This window comes from Haemaphysalis longicornis, unplaced genomic scaffold, assembly GCF_048455015.1.
Source record: "Haemaphysalis longicornis isolate Haplotype H1 unplaced genomic scaffold, Haemaphysalis longicornis Haplotype H1 scaffold_2, whole genome shotgun sequence".
Lineage (NCBI taxonomy): Eukaryota > Metazoa > Arthropoda > Arachnida > Ixodida > Ixodidae > Haemaphysalis > Haemaphysalis longicornis.
This window is the reverse complement of record NW_027526295.1, coordinates 286,105,189-286,122,319: the sequence shown is the minus strand read 5'-3', so window position 1 is coordinate 286,122,319 and position 17,131 is coordinate 286,105,189. Positions and strand designations below refer to the sequence as shown.

General features: G+C 45.3%; 1 protein-coding gene across 4 annotated transcripts in view; it reads right to left on the bottom strand.

Annotated features, from left to right (window-relative positions):
• Scramb1 (phospholipid scramblase 1) overlaps positions 1-17,131 on the bottom strand; it is a 70,315-nt gene that overhangs the window by 15,428 nt on the left and 37,756 nt on the right. For all 4 annotated transcript variants that reach the window (XM_077700817.1, XM_077700819.1, XM_077700816.1 and 1 more), the window contains 3 exons: positions 13,623-13,768; positions 12,695-12,772; positions 119-258 (listed from right to left, as the gene is read on the bottom strand). In XM_077700817.1, the coding sequence (XP_077556943.1) occupies positions 119-258; positions 12,695-12,772; positions 13,623-13,713 (309 nt within the window). In that variant the 5' untranslated portion in view covers positions 13,714-13,768. The remainder of the gene's footprint in view (positions 1-118; positions 259-12,694; positions 12,773-13,622; positions 13,769-17,131) is intronic.

The following is a 17,131-nucleotide window of genomic DNA, read 5'->3' as shown; positions in this document are numbered from 1 at the left end:
GACAGACAGACATACAGACAGACCAAAATTTCTGGGTTTAAGTAGCCCAAGAAAGACTATCGTCTTTAAAAGGCTTGGTTCGCGGCGTCACGTTTAGCAGCCGATGTACGTTGCGTACCTGGAGACAGCAGGGGAACCAGCACGTGCTGCAGCGGAGAGGCCTGTGGATGTACATGACCTCCCGCTTGAAGTTGTCCAGCACCTTCATGCCGAAGGGACGCATCGGGCCGCAGCAGTTGCGCGTGCAGCAGTCGGTGTCTGCACGTTGCCAATGCACGAGCGCTTAATTCACAGGCCGCACTCATGTAGAAAAACAACACAACTCTAGAAGCACGGGAACAGGGCTGCTACTTGGCTCGGCACAACGAAGACAAAACAACCAAGTCGCGAAAATTACAGCAGAACTCCCCTCCGGCGATGGAAAGATTTGCGGAACGATCGCGGCACCGCCCTCATTGCACTCCTCTGAGAGTAGAAGCACCTTCATTTCTGCCGGACGGCATGGAAATACCCTCACGCAAGCTGGTTACAGTTGTGTACCTTGACGTATGTCTATAACGCGTTCCTCACTATTGCGCTTTGATCACCAGGCTCGTGCGTGAGCTCACTTTGTCTATGTGAGAAGTCCTCCATCAGTTCAACATCTGGCACGCAGTGTCAGTGGCGCACGCAAGCTTTAATTACGAGGGACCCCGATAAAAGGGGGAAGGTGAACATCACACGAGAAGAAAAAAGTAAAAAAAAGTAAAAAAAAACATCTGCAGAAATTCAGAGAGTTCTCTCCTAATACGTATACATATACAATTCTTATTCCGCTTGTCTAGAGCGTGAGGACTTTACAGCCTAAGTTTTTGGTTTTTCTAAACTCTGCCCGACCATCTCCATTGTCGCTATTAAAACGAATAAAGGTTTTGCTTCCGCCAAATGTGCAATTTTGTGGAAATGCAGGGCGTTACGCGGTCCGGGGGTGGGAGTTCTCGGTAAAGAATACTACGCATTAAAAGTAAGAGAACCTAACGAGAATTCAATTTAAAATTTGGGGGATGCTTAGCGTTTATCAGGCCCCGTTTGCACCCCGCAAGAACTTGCTGAGCGACGGGAACTTTCCGCGCCTGCTCACACGCCGTCTGCTGGGGCCTTACGAACCCATAGTTATCGTGGGCGCCGCAAGGTGGCGCTACGGAATTTTTCATGTGGACGCCCAATGGCGTAAGAGGACGCGAAAGCTGACATCCACATACCTGATGACCGATCGGAGGTAGTTAAAAAGGAAGTGGAGGAAACAGAGACGCTTATGTGGGCGGAGAGGATGGAAAAGATGGGGTCCGAATCTATCGAGCATTCAAGCAGGAGATCAGGAACGAGAACTTTTAGGACAACAATAAAGGCAGCGCGTTGCTCTTTGAGGCTCGGGCTCGCTGCTTGAGAACTAGAGCTTATATTTCCCCTGCCCTTCCCCCCCCCCCTCCCACGGGGCGTTCGACCTCTCCCTCCTGCATAAACGCATTCCTTCATATGAGCAGATATTCGCCCCCAGTCTCATGTCCCATAGACATGTGTGGGCGGTGGCAGGGACAAAGAAACAATCAACCACGTAGTAACAGAATGTCTAAAGATCCAGCCAGCTAGAATTGGGGGGAAAGTCTTGCTTCCTGAGGCAGTGGGTTTCACAGTTGATGGTAACATTGACGGCTCAGCAGTGGATATTGCTCAACAGCGGCTAGAGTACTCGTGAAAAAAAAAAAGTAGGAAATAAATCCTTAAAGGGCCATCACGGCCAGAGATAATCAGAATTAGAGAAATACGAGTTGTAAATTGAGTAAATTGAATGAATTAGTCTGACTAACGTAGGCTAGAGGGTGCATGATGATGATGATGATGATAGGTTTTCTTGGCGCAAGGGCATCAAGACCAAAGAGCGCCAGTACTACTATGGTGAGGATTATTCAAGTGGGAATATGAAGTGCAGAATGTATAATAGTAGACGTTTAAAATTTCTGTAAAAAAAAGGAACATCATTAAAATTGGGGTAGAGGCCTGCCAAGTAAAAACAAATATCATAGCGGCAGGAATTTTCTACACTTGCCCCATGCCACCGTCCTTGCCGCAGCAGGGCGAGACACTCCCGGGCTCAAGCGCGAGATGGTGACTGGGCTCGAGGGTGATATGACACATACCTTAAAAAATCTACATCTGACAGGTAATTACAAACACGGTTAACAGGAAAAAAATGGCTCGTCCGATAAAAACAGGAACGGATGTTGAGGTATCATGCGTGTGTACAACTCTGGAAAATGGCGTTTTCTTTGGGGTTAAAGTAGTCTGCATTCCACTAGTACGTGAATGACTGATAATAACCCTCCGCGTCTCGAGCAGCATGGCTGTTCTGTTCCTCTCAATAGGTACGCATGTACAGCATGCGTATGGCCTATCCGCAGTCTACAGAGGGTTACCTCTGTGATCCTGTCATGTTTCTCAGAGATAGATCTTCCCAATTTAGGTTTCACCATGTGCAATTTCTTTCCTGTTTGCCCATTACACAGTCTTCCTGCCATTGGTCGCGCAGCCTCTTTCGTGCGTCCGTTTTTAAGATCCTCGTAGGGAAAGCATTTAATATCTAGTCGCCCCGAAAAGCAGCAGAGCATTCCGGTCGCTTGCTCATATCCGGGTATGCCGCATTGACGTGGGACCCAGAAGATTATAATTTCAAGTTTTTGCTTGTGTTCTGAGCACAGCAGTTATAGCAGATTATTAAAGACTGGATTTTTTTGTGACTTTTCTTAGGCTACAGCCTGCACTGCACTGTGAGAATCAGTGAATATCACTGACTTTGGGCTTTGCTCTGAGTTATACATTCTACAGCCATGACAAGGTCGTGTGTTTCAGCAGTGAATATGGATGTGGCTTTGGGCATAGTCTTTGACATGGAAAAGTTTGGGCCATGTGCAGATCATGATGCTGCGCCAGCTGACTTGGAAGCATCTGTGTAGAACTCAGATGCCCGCACTTTTTCTGTAAAAGCAAAAAAAATGCTGCATAATTAATTCCTTTGGAGAGGTTCTTTAAAAGATAAGTCACAAGAGATAGGGCAGAGATTTCACGGAGTAACCAAGTCAGCAAAGCTGTTTTCTGAGCGTGAGTGAAGGCTACTCCGAGGCCAGTGGCCAGTGCCTTCACAGACCGAAGAAATGGCTCCGCCATGGCAGGTCGCTTTTCAAAAAAGCTGAAAAGACAGCTTTCCTAGAGAGTTGTTGGTATTTCCAGTGAAGGATGTCACTTTTAGAGCATAAGTCAGCCCAGTGTACTTCCGCTGTGCCTCTAGAGACCACTGATTGGCTTTCACATACAGTCCTATAACAGGGCTTCTCGGGAAAGCGCCGGCAGCCAGACGAAGGCCAAGGCGGTAGACAGGGTCTAACACCTTTAGTGCTGTTCTTGTGGCGGACTGATAAACAAGGCACCCGTAGTCGATGCGCCACCCCACAAGGCTACTGAATAACGCCAATAGGCACTTTGTGTAAGTCCTGCTAGAAGGTGCATGCCGTCCCCGATTCGAAGGGTAAGCCATTAATCGCCACCACCACCATCATCATCATCTTAAAAGAAATCGTGCGCTCATGGTCAACGTCGCCGACGGCACCGGCCTTTCTCCGACACGGCACCCGCTAAAAATAAACAAATTCACAGGGAGACTTCATCTCGCTTTCTTTGCTTCGTCTCTAACGTAGAAATCAGCTGGGTTACAATTTAGGGAACTAAGGGATATTCAAAAACGCGCGAAAATACGGTCACCCCTTTTACCTTGTTAAGGACAAGAATTCCGAAAATTTTCAATCGCACGATATCAGTGATTTTTAGACGCAAAGATTATCTCTATAACTTAGTAGAAAAAAAGATTTCGAGAAATGTGTGACAAGAACAAGTGGGATAGTATTAATTGATCTTCGTTAGTGGAAAAATTTTAAGAGTCGTTCAATTTGAAGAATTTTATCACTGAACCCACCAGAATTACAACCACTTCTACTTGCATTGATCATGTCTCAAGTAATAGTGACGACGTTTTTGCAGGTGTCTATGACTTGAATATTGCTGATCATTCTCCAATTTTTGCCTTAATTTCTCTGTGACAGACCCGCTAGTTCTATAGCAAGCCACTATGAACCAAGAAACCGCGTGTAGATTACAACAAGCTGCAGACAAAACTGACAAATCGAAATTCTTGCTTCGTACACGACTCTGACTGCGTTAAGACGGCGGTTTGGGCTAGTTGGTGCGTGCTGAAATTCGAAACAACGCAAAAAGACGGGTCATCGCCTTGGGTCGTCGTTTCCTTGTCCCGTCTTTTTGCGCTGTTTCGAATTTCAGTATGACTCTGACGTTCACAGGGAACATGCAAATTTTATAAACCATTTAACAAACGCCATAAGTGAGTGACAACCCAAGTTCATGCTAAATATACTGAACCCTTATGTCCTGGATGAATAATAGAATACTGGAAGCCATTAAGGAGAAATATACTTGGTATCATAAGTGGAAACGTCAAAAGCAGAATTTGTACTATTTACAGCAGTTCCGTTCACACCGGAACCGTGTTGTAGCGTTGATAAGAAGAAAAAAAAGGAATACAACAGCTCTCTTATAGAACGCGCCCAAGGGAATACTAAGCAGATGTGGGGTATAATAAATAGAGTGATCGGTAAATCTCCTAAAAAACAGGTTCAGCCTGACAGAGTTGCTGTAGACATTGTGGATAATTTCAATGCCTTTTTTACAAGTATAGGACCCCAATTAGCTTGCAGAATTTCTGCGACTTCCTATGAGGAGAATATTTCTCATATTGATAGTACATTTTCTTTCAGAGATATAACTAATGACGAGCTAGTTACAATCGTGGCTGGCATGGCAAATAATAAGGCAACCGGATAAGACGGCATAGCAGTCAAAACGCTGAAGGACAATATTGATGTTCTCGCACCGATTCTGCTTAGAATTTTCAACCATTCTCTGCAAGACAGAATTTACCCCGAGGTTTTAAAAATTGCCAAAATCAGCCCAGTTTACAAGCATGGGGATGCTAATGAACCAAGTACTTATCGCCCTATATCCGTACTCAGTGTTGTAAACATAATTTTTGAAAAGCTAATTTTGTTGCAACTGCGGGTTTACATAGATTCTAATAACATTATAAATGATTTCCAGCACGGTTTTAGGCAAAATAGGTGCACGTCGACAGCGGTCATGGAAACGACACAAGCAATATGCACATCTTTGCATTCTGATGAAATAGCAATTGGAATTTTCTTAGACCTGCAGAAAGCCTTCGATACGGTGGTGCATTCAATTTTGTTACAAAAATGACAAAAGTACGGCATTCGTGGACCGGCTTACAATCTTTTCACGAGTTACTTAGATAACAGAAAACTGTTTGTCTGGACAATATTTGCTCTTCACACATGACTGTAGAAACCGGAGTACGACAGGGATCAGTGGTAGGACCAGTGTTGTTTTCTCTTTATATTAATAACTTTCCGAACATCCTAACTTGCTCTAAGGCAGTATCGTATGCTGATGATATTGTCATACTTTTTACAGGTAAAACCCTCTCCGAGGTTTAACGTATTATTAATCAGGAATTAGCAAGAATCTCCTCTTGGTTCAAAGCAAATAAACTGACTATCAATGGTGCAAAAAGTAAATATATTATTTTCACTTCACGAAGTAAAAACTTAGGCGAAGCAACATTGAAAGTTTCCATAGATAACTGAGTTAGAACAAGCTAATACAATCAAGTACTTGGGTGTTACACCTGATTGTCATTTGAACTGTAAGACCCACATAAATAACGTGTGCTCAAAACTATAGCTTCTGTAGTGTGTTATGTATTGCTAAGAACTAGGATGTACTTTGACCTGTCCACGTTGAACATTATTTTTCTCTGTTTCACTGCCACCTGACATATTGCTGCGATTCTTGGGCTTTTACATTTAAAACTTACCTCGATTCTTTGTTTAAATTTCAGAAAAGAGCCTTCGTATTATAACCTTTTCCCAGATCCACACTCCTACTGAAATATTGTTTCGTGACCTTCAGATCTTGCCCCTAAAGCTTCTTTCCGAAATGAAAATTTCAAATACTGTGAATAAGATCCTGCATAATAATCACGCGTTATCACTAAATTTATTTCTTATTCAAGCCAGCAATACTAGGCATGCCGATAATGTAAACTTTAACCTGCCGATAACTTATAATACCTATGGCGAACGATTAATCCAAAACTTTGGTGCCAAAATCTGGAAAAGTGTACCCCTTGAAATAAAGATGGCTAACAATTTTATTTTTTATATAAAAAGGTTCTATCGTTCGAAGCTAGCCTGAAGGAAACACCAATATAAATAGCAAGAAGGCATCGTGGGCAGGCACCAGGTTGGTGCGTGAAAATATATTTCTGGGAAAGTTTTATGTTAACTTTCAATTGTATGGTTCCGATCTCTTAAGCGGCTATTCCTGCCGAAATGAATCGAGGTTTGTGTTGCTGTGTACTCGGTTTTTGTGGCTCTTAGGTCTGTACATGTAGCTGTGTATCTGTGTCTACATAGTGTTGCGACCGGGAGGGCGCACCCGAGCCGAGCTCCGTCGCCTCCGACATACGTGTGGTAGCGTGGTGTGAAGCGAGCGGCCAGCCGCTGTTGCAGCCGTGAAGAAGTCCAGAAGCCGTAGGCTAACGTAACTGTTTACTTCATAGCGAGAGGTGACCCGAAGCTAAAGAACAATGCCTCGATGGGCGAGGTAACAGTACAGGACTCGAGCAGAGTGACAGCAACGATTCACTGCTCAGACAGGAAGGGGTTATAGCGCTTGAGAGGCTCGTATTTATGCCCAAAAAGCGCTAACGGTCAAAACAAGCGTTCCCTCTAGATTGTGCACACTCCACGAACGTCACAGACACACACAACACTCTTTCCAGAGTTCGTGGGCAGTCGGAAGTAGCGGCGCACGCTGAGCCCGAGAGAGGGGGGAGAGGAGGACTCCGCTGCGATCGCGGGGCCTCTGTGTCCTTGAAGCGCGTTGAGACGTGCTTCGCCGGTAATTGTCGAAGTTTGAAACGTGCCGAAAGCGAAGCGTCTGAGCCGGGCTTGTCGAGACTTGAAAACATGAGTCACCGACACGGTGGGGCTTGTTGCGTCGTCATGCCATGGAGGCTTCGCCGCACAGCCGAGGAGGGTTGCAGGAAAGTACGGTGGCGGGCCGATTCGTAACAATAGAGGCTGAATGTATTTATTTGAAGAAAAGAGTACTGTAAAGTTACTTTTTTATTATTAAACACTCAATCTCGAGTGTAAGACTCAAATGTGTAAAAGTGTATACTTGGTTTTCCCTGTATTGATAGATATTGGTTTTTATTTTCTTCACTCGCGGCTTATGAGTGCCTTTGCATCATGTATTTACACACTCTGCGTACACCAAGTATTGTACTTGTTTCGCTGAATTGTTAATTAAGTTTATGTTTTCCCTGCTGTCTATCTTTATCTGGGCCTCAAGTAGCTTCGGCTATTGGCCCAACATCTTGTTGCATATTTGTAATGCGCAAAATTATCTAATAAATATGAAATGAAAAATGAATTAATTTGTATGCAGACGCTTGATCTTGAATGGTTATTCCGTATCTTAATATAGATTCCCCTAAACTTTTATAAACCATCTTTCTAACAGAGATGTGAGAGATTGACCTCAAGGTATACAGGTAAACATAAACCAGCCTTAAACGTTTAGCAATATACTCAATATGGGAACACCACGATAACGTATCATCAAAGTGTAAACCAAGATATTTCATGCTACTTGTAAGTTTAAGAGGAGGGCAAGAGCAGGACTGGCATCTGTTATTGTGTAGGTAAACGAGATGTGATGCCGTGATTGTTTTGTGAGGAATCTGAAAACATAAAACAGTTGTTTTAGAGTTGTTTATAAAAATTCTGCTGCCGCTGTACCAATCTAACAAAGAAATAATATCCTTTTGACAGATGCGTGCTCCTTGTTATACTCTGAGCGTGGCCTCCGCGATCGGCTACCGGCAACGCGCCGGCAGCCGATCGCGGAGGCCATGCTCTGAGCATGGCAAAGCAAGAGCAGTATCGTCCGCATATAAATATATTGCCGATTTAAACGTGACACTAGTTATATCATTACAGTAGAGGTTAAACAACATCGGCCCCAGAACTGAGCCTTGGGGCACCCCGCATTTCACACCCAATGGTTTGCTGAAACAGTCACCCACTTTCACATATTGCAAACGGTCGGAAAAATAGTTTCAGAAAAAATTGTTAGGTATGGACCTCTGAAACCAAAATTTTCTAATTTCTGAAGGAGCAGCGAATGGTCAATAGTGTCACAAGGCTTTTCCAGATCAACAAACAGTGTGAGGACATGTTGTTTTTGTCAATTTCCCTACAAATAAAGTCATTGAATTCTTCCAGCAAGGTCGTGGTGCTCAGACCGCTACGAAATCCATACTGAGCGTTACTGATTAAATTATATTTCGTACAAAATGAGGTCGGGTTTACGTCTATTATTTTTTCCAGAATACAGGCCAACGAGTTTAGTATGGCGATTGGCCTATAATTGTTTTTTTTTTTGTATAAAGGCCTGACTACGCTGCTTTTGAGTTCCTAAGGAATTTGACCTGTCAATAATATTTGGTTGATAATGTACAACAGAAGAGTTTTGATGCTGTTCAAATTGTGTATCAAATCTGTGATCCTAATTTTGCCTCTTCCTGGAGACTTCGTAATCGACATCGACTGGAGAACTCTCCATAAATCATCTTCATAGACTGTTGGCATGTATGCGGAGTTAACAGAATATTTGGTTGATTTAAACACATTCTTCGTTATGTCATTACGTGTCAGATTGTTTACGGATTCAAGAAAGCGCTCATTAAAGTTATTGGCCAGAATCACCAAACTTGTAGAGAGAGAGAGAGAGAGAGAGAGAGAGAGAGAGAGAGAGAGAGAGAGAGAGAGAGAGAGAGAGAGAGAGAGAGAGAGAGAGAGAGAGAGAGAGAGAGAGAGAGAGCTCTTTATTAGAGGAAAGCAGAGAGGTCTGCCGGCATGTTAACGCCGACATGCTACTCTGCGGGGTACGGGAGGAGGGGAAAAAAGTTGCATGCAATAGGAAGAAAGGTGGAAGAGAGAGAAGAAAGGAGAACATAAAAGAAGTGAAAAAAAAAAAAAGAGGAAGCGTGTGCGTTGGGGTCCGTCAGTGCGACACGTGAAAAGTCTATGGGCGTTTGTACAGTGCAAGAATGGTCTGGTCCTATATCAGCTCAGCGACGCCGATGTCATTGAGATATTCAAATAATGCGGTTAGCACTTTACGCTGAGAGGAGGGAGATGGCCATGCTCCCAGAAGTGCTTTTAAAGTCAAGGAACTGTGGTTGAGGCACTCGATCTTCTGTGCGAGGTTGTTTCTTGCTTGATAGTATGTAGGACACTCCAGTAAAATGTGCTCGACGGTTTCTGGTGAACCGCAGTTGTCACAATAGGGGTTCGAGGTTAGGCCAAGGCGATAGCGGTAGGTATGTGTTAGCGCCACGTTGAGACGTAAGCGATGGAGCAAAGTCTCTAGCCGACGTGGAAGTCGCTCCGGTAACCTCAGTGCCAAAGTTGGGTCGACATGATGCAGGAATGGGTGCTGGTTTTCCGGGAGAGACCAGAAGGTGCTTCTTTCCCTGAAAACAAGCTCCTTTGCTAGCCTAGAGGCATCGTGCTTCGTGAAGAAAATGTTCCTCACGTTCCGCAGTTGCAATCCTCTCTTGGCAGCCTCATCTGCTTTTTCATTGCCTATGATGCCGCAGTGGGCAGGGATCCACTGCAGTATCACGCGGTGTCCGGCGACACAAACTAGATGATTTAGGTAAGAGACATCGCGGGATATATGTCCGTGAATGCTGAAGCAGCTGGCACGTCGAAGAGTTTGCAGTGCTGCCTTCGAATCCGTAAAGATTACCCACTGTGCTGGCTGCTGGAAATGCATCCTGATGTGCTTTATCAATATTTCGTTTTGGTGGCTTGCCAACAATATTATTTACTAAGTCCCAAGTTTTGCGCGCATTTTTACGACATGCGGAAAACTTGCTTAGTTGGTAGTACTTTTTTTCCCGTCTAATTTTTGCGGTAATTTTATTTCTCAGCTCTCTAAATTCTAGTCTTGCAGCGACATCATGAGGATTGTTGTGACATTTTCGTTGTGGTTTACTTTTAAGATAACAAAGTTTTATTATTTCCTGATCTATACACGGGTCAAGGGTTTCTTTGCTTTAACTTCACTTTTTTTTTCGCTTTTCTGTATATTTCCTCAAACTTCTGAACGGCTAGCTCGTAAGCTTCTGTATGGTGGCGAGTGATAGCGAATCCCAATCAAATGAAATTATTTGTTTATCGAATTCAACGTTACTGATTATAGTGGTATTCTCAGGCATCAGTTGTACTCTTGAGACTACTTCACCTAGCACTGTTATGGTTACAAAATAGTGATCAGCCTCTTTTTCTTTGATAATTCTGCCTAGAAAATCTAATCTTTATTGGCCATAGTTGTCGAGATATGATCAATGGATGTTCGGGTAGGCTTATTCCCGAGTAGTTCCTCTCTTGTGTATCCATCTATATGGTATTCCATTCCATAACTTGCCAACAGGGTTAGGTAGACTACTGTGTAGCTTTTACGTCTATATTAAAATCACCGGCCAGTATAATTTGTTTAGAAGCGCCATACTTCTCTAGACATTGTGACAGTTCGTCTAAAAAACTGGGATATTTTTCTTAGGGGGCCTGTATACACCACAGACCAGATATTCTCCGTTAGCCTCTGTCATCAGTACACCCAAAATCTCGGCCTCACTGAGAACCACATCAATGCGGTCACATAACCAATCGTTCCTGACATACACGAGGATGCCTCCTCCTCTTCTATCTCTCCGGCATACTGCAAAATTTTGGAATCTTTTATCTGCAACTGAGAACAGGAGTCCTCAGTTATATAAATTTCAGTCAAGATTATTACATCTAACTTCATTAAATATTTCGAAATGAGCACTTGTAACGTACCAAAATGCTTGTGCAAGCTTCTTACATGGACGTTCAACAGCTGGAGTGCAACTTGTCCCGATTTTTCGGTTGCCCATTCATTTTTACCTTTTGACCAATCCCTGAATGAGATATAGCTTTCCGACATGTTTAGATCGGATCTCGTGAAAGTAGAAAGCAGCGCTAGGTAGGTACCTTTTTTCGTGTTTTAGTGCATCATTTAGCTGTGGAAGCTGGATTATAGTTCCCTTTTATAGATCCCTTTTATAATTCGATTCTCGATGTGTAGCAAGGCGAAAAAAAAAAACGAAGCCGTTTCCGCGTTATGTCTAGTAAAAATAGTGACTGATATCCGCCCGCATGCGGTTTATTCTCTTCGAAGAGAGCGATGTGACTGCCGAGGCGTCGGCTAACCAAAGCTGCTTTTCGATATCATACGAGCAACTAGCTTTGTAAATCAGGGCCCGCCTTTTTACGCGCAATGTCAAGGATTGCTGCAACGGCAGTTATTCTGATGGATAAATAACTGTCGTACGGTCTATTTCGTTTCGATTGATAGCAACGCGATGTCTGAATTGCGCCTAACTCCATAATCCTGGGCAAACGTTAATGAGAGTTCTTCTGTAGAAATAACAGTGCAAAATGCGGCGCTACCACTCGCATTTGAAGGCGGCTCTGAGGGGCCGCCGGTTCTAGCGCGGCCGCTTCCGTTCCATCACGTACGTCACGTCCGGCCGCCGGTAATGGCCGACTTTTTTTTAATTCAGTTTCGGTTCCAAAAACGCCGATTTCGTGAGCCGTTTGCGTCGCTCCCGTTCATGTTTGAAACGTAGTATTTTGCATTTTGCACTCTTTTTTATGTGTACTATTAGGTGGCATTATTTTTACGTTGCCGAAAATTTGAGTGCAGTTGGCCTTTAAGTGTTTAATCTTGTTAGCCCTGCAATTGCTAAAAAGCTTGATAATATATGGAGGCATTAGCATGAATCATTTTTAGGCGCAAAGACTGATTTGATTAGATTACCTTACGGGCCTGACAACTGCTGAGGGCTTTTTAGGTGCACGTTTGACACAGGTGCTGGTTTAACATTGAGAAAAATCCTGTTGTTTGTTTTTAGGTCATCGGCATTTTGGGAATATTCTGGGATAATCTTAAATAATAACTCATAATATTGAGATGTCTAAACTAATGCTGTAATCTTGCGGACAGAAGATATTCTGGGAGTAATACAAACCCTTTCAGCCAGGTGTTATTTATTTCATGTAACTCAGAGTAAAATTTTCAGAAATTGTTGATTTTGTTTTTATGGATTTGTTTAGTAACCGTTGGGCGGATATATTCATGTGAGATAACTGGATACCCAATCGGATACCCTTTGAAGTGAATTTACTTTTGAAATTTCCAGTCCTGATGCCCAACGGTTTGAATTTGAGCCATGATCGGTTGGTCGGTCCTCATATTGAGCTCGCAAGGGCAAGCTCAGCCTTACGCATTCGCTTGAACACAAGGAATAATCTTAAGCAGTTGCGTTATACTTGGGCAGCGGGACCACAAAAGGCCCCGATAATCTATGTTGCGGTATACGGAAACGAAATGCTATATGTAGCCATACCTTCTGCGGCGTAGAATACATCTTGTCCCATGCTGTTCTTTATGGCGTACTTGTTCGCTGTTTCAAAGCCAGTGAACACTGGAATGAGACATAGTCATGGAGTTACTGCTATTGGAAGACCCTTCGCGAATGCGGCAGCAAAACCTTGAATATAGCACTGGAATGTGCCCTGACATTACACTGCATCATCAGGGGCGGAATTCTTAGTTTTTTTTTTTTCATTTCATGTCCGTGTCAAAGTGTTCGCTTCGAGTGAGCCCTGATTGGCTGAAAGCAGTTGACTAGATGTGACACAGCACATCCATTGATCAGAGGTCCTCCAAGAGCAACTACACGATTCAAATGGACACGAAAATGACGTTTTCGAAACGGGGGAACGAAAAAACACACACAACACAACACACACACACCAAACACACACACAACACACACACAACACACACACACAACACACACACACACACACCACAACACAACACAACACACCACAACACAACACAACACACACACACACACACACACACACAACACACACACACCACAGCACACACCACAACACACACACACACACACACACACACACACACACACACACACACACACACACACACACACACACACACACACACAACACAACACAACACAACACAACACACACACACGTAGTGCTCACAGGGTTTAAAGGCGTAAGAAAAAATGCGGGCACTAGAAGAGAAAAAACAACCAAGACAAACGAAGGCGCTTCGTTTGTCTTGGTTGTTTTTTCTCTTCTAGTGTCCGTTTTTTTTTGCGCCTTTAAACCCTGTGATCATGTCGAACCATCTGGCCCACATTAAGCTATTGCTAGTACGTAGTGCGTACGTACGTACAACCTGTGCAGCTCACAGCTATGTGCATGATGAACTGACTTGTCGTAGTCGGAGCGTACCTTCAAGTAGCTGCACCTTCTGCTTGATGATGACTTGGTCAATCATGCCCAGGTACTCGAGACCCGGCGGTATGTGCGTCGGGTTCATCATGGTGCTCGCAGTGTGTTCTGACAGCTGGGTCACCGTAATACGCGAAGCACGGACGCTGAAAAATGTGAAAGTATTAGGAGGGTGGAGCTTAAACACGAAACCTAATGTCGGATATTAGTAAATGAAGCGTCACTTATGGGATGAAATAATTGGCGTACTACATAGGAGGGGCTTCTAAAAAGGAAAAAAAAACGAGTAGCACACCTTTTTCCTCACGACAAATTTAACAGAAAATGATTCTAGCGCGCGCTGCATAGGCCTCACGTAATAACACCACACAATGTTCAGTCAGGGACTGATAGAACCTGGGACATTGTAAGGCTGCTGCTGCTGCCGAAATCAGACGGAGCAGAGAGATAGCGGACCCAAGTAGAGCCTGGTGTACCGTCGTCAGGGAGTCACGCTTAGGCTTCGAAAACTACGCGGTTTAAATAGTCAACCGTTCGAACCTCGTGAACCGCTTGCGCTTGTCGTACATCTCCCCCGTTGTTTAGCGGAAAGAAAACTTCAGGTGCATTTCAGGCGAAATCTGCGTATATAACCGGCAGCCACCACATTAATTTAGTTAGGAACGCTCTTTAGGTTGCTTTTTACGATAGTAAGCGAAAAAAGCGGCCGCGCAAGACAAAATGGCGCGTTCGAAATGCCGCAGAAAGGCTCCAGCCACGCAAGAAAAAAAAAAAACGGCGCGTTCGAAATGACGCAAAACAGCTCCAGCATACGAAATTAAAGCAAGCACAAAAAGAACAGAACGCCCGCTGGCGCACTTTCAGGCAGGGATCGCGCGAGCACTGCGAAAGCGGGAAATTTGAATTGCATATTCACAGGGCGGCGAAGAGCGCGATGGGTGGTAGCAGTGAGCGGATAACGGCGCCACTACCCATTATGGCGAATCACTGCTGTGCACTTCCAACAGATTTCACATTGAGTGTAACGGATTTAATTTTTTTTTCCCACTAAGCCGGAAAAGGAACGCGCAGAGGTACCTGCACGCGGCCAGCCTTTATCCCTCTTTGCAGTCACCGCCACAACGGCACTTGGTGCAACACGGTTCCTGCCTACGACGTCTCGGGAGCGCGCATCGACAGGGGAGCAACAAAAAAGGAATTGTCCATCTTCGGTAATCGTTCTTCCGGAGACCTGGCGGGGTCCAAGAAGTCCGGTGCTACGCGGCGGGCGAGGTTTTTTTATTGAATGTTACGACGCACAAGAACAGCCCGCATCAGTCGCAATTACAGAAAGCAGCGCTGAAAAAAAGTTATTTCTTTTGCAGTGCGCAGCCAGAAGTGGCGAAGACCGGAGATGCCGAGCGGAACGCGTTCCGCTCCCGCTAGCAGACGACGCTGGCTTTCCTAGCGCAACTCGCAACCGCAGCGCCGCGGTGGCGAGAGTAGCGGCCGGCCGCCTTTTCTCCACGGCCGCGGCGGGGAGATACGGAACTGAAACTAAAGCGTGGCAAACTGTTCGCATGGCGACGCAATGAAACATCCCCCTCGCGAGGGGCGCGATCAAATGCAGAGCATTTCCGGGGGCGCACGACGTTAAGTAGTTTGCGTTGCGTTAATGTTGTTGCACTTGTGGCAACTGCTGACGAGAGAGCGCTCTTCAGCAGTAAAATTGGCAGCCTCGGCGCACGTTGAGTACGAGAGAGGGGAGAGAGTGTCCTTGAAACGTGCCTGGGCGCGCTATCGAATGTTGATCGCGCCGATAGCGAAACGTCTGAACCGGGCATGTCGAGGCGAGCGATGCGGACAACTACGGACGCCAAGAACGGGTGACATCGTGAGTTATAGAAATGCTCTGCATTTAAAATTAAAGCCGTTCCGCGCAATGTGAAAGCTGTCGGAAGTGCAAAGCAGTGATTCACCATAATGGGCTGTAGTGCAGTTATCTGCTCGCTGCTACCACCCAATGAAAATCAAATTTCCCGCCTTCGCAATCGCAATACCGAAACTGCGCCAGCGGTAGTTCTGTTCTTTTTGTGCGTGCTTTTCCGCCCGCACGTGCCGGCGTTCCACTGCCACTTTTTTTCCCCTACTATCGTAAAAACCAACCCAACGAGCGTTCCTAACTAAATAAACGAGGGCGCTGTCGGTTAATTACGTATATTTTGCCTCAAATGTACCCACAGTTTTTTTTTGCTCTAAACAACGGAGAGATGTATGACAAGCGCCAGCGGTTCACGAGTTTCGAATGCTTGACTATATAAACCGCTTGGCTTTCAAAGCCTCTGTGGGACGCCGCGACGACGGAACGCCGTGTGGTTCTACTTGGGTCCAGCGAGCGAGCTACGAGGACAAGGCGAGTCCCTAAAGTGTTCTGTGCTTAAAAGAGTTGTTCATGGGTCGCCTTCCCGTAGACCTGTAGCTGCCGAATGGCACCTCGAAGATCTCCCTCTCCCTTCGCCCACGGTAAGAGCGCATTCCCATGGTGCATTCAGTGAACCGGGGGTGCAGCCGCACGAGGCGCAGTGCGCTGACAGCGTGCCGCCTGTAGAAGACCTGACTTTGTTGGCGTGCTCTCGCAAACGTTCATTCAGGCAGCGGCCTGTTTGTCGTATACATTCAAACCCGTTTATAGCGAACTGCAATATGCACCGCGATTAGTTCGATATATCCAATAGTTCGATATAGCCGAACCCGCCTATAACGAGCTTATTGTTACGAGTTCGCAATCCACGGGAGCGCCCCCCCCCCCCCCCCTTCCAAACTCCGCCATCCGCGTATGCAGAAACGAACACAGTACAGTAGCCATTACCATACCAAAATAATCCATTTTTTGCAAGTAATAAAGCTACTTTCCACCTTAACTGCCAACGTTGCAAAAAAAAAAAAAGGGGTGATTTTTGTTTTCAATTTCGTTTTGGCGGCTTCAACTAGCATAGCATTCTCTACACGAAACATTGTTTGCACCAGTTCGAGTCCGCGTTCTCAAAAATTTAAGAAGCATTGGCGGAGCCCATCGACTGCCGAAAGCGCTTCATTTTAAGCGTCGGGCGGATTTCATTCGCGACATCATCGGGAACGTTGTTGAGCTCTTCCCACAGCTCACCGATGCTGCTGTCTTGGTTCGGACTCGCTGACTGGGCGGGTTCCGTCGCGAGTCCCGCGCGTCGGAAACAGTTGCGGAAAGTATTGGGCGTCACGTCGCTCCGTGCGAGGCGCAATGTCTCAGTCGCGGCTCTTGCTCAGTGGTCGCGGCCAATACACATCTCAATCGCCGCTCCGACATCATGCATTTCGGCGGCCATTCTAGGCGCCCAGAGTTCGATATATCGGATGTGAACTTCGTTATAAGGAATATGTTTCCCATGTATTTCCGTAACTGAAATATTTTTGTTCGATATATAGCACAATTAGCTCTATCCGGGTTCGTTATAGCCGGGTTTGACTGTATAGGAGCGTTTGCACGACAACCG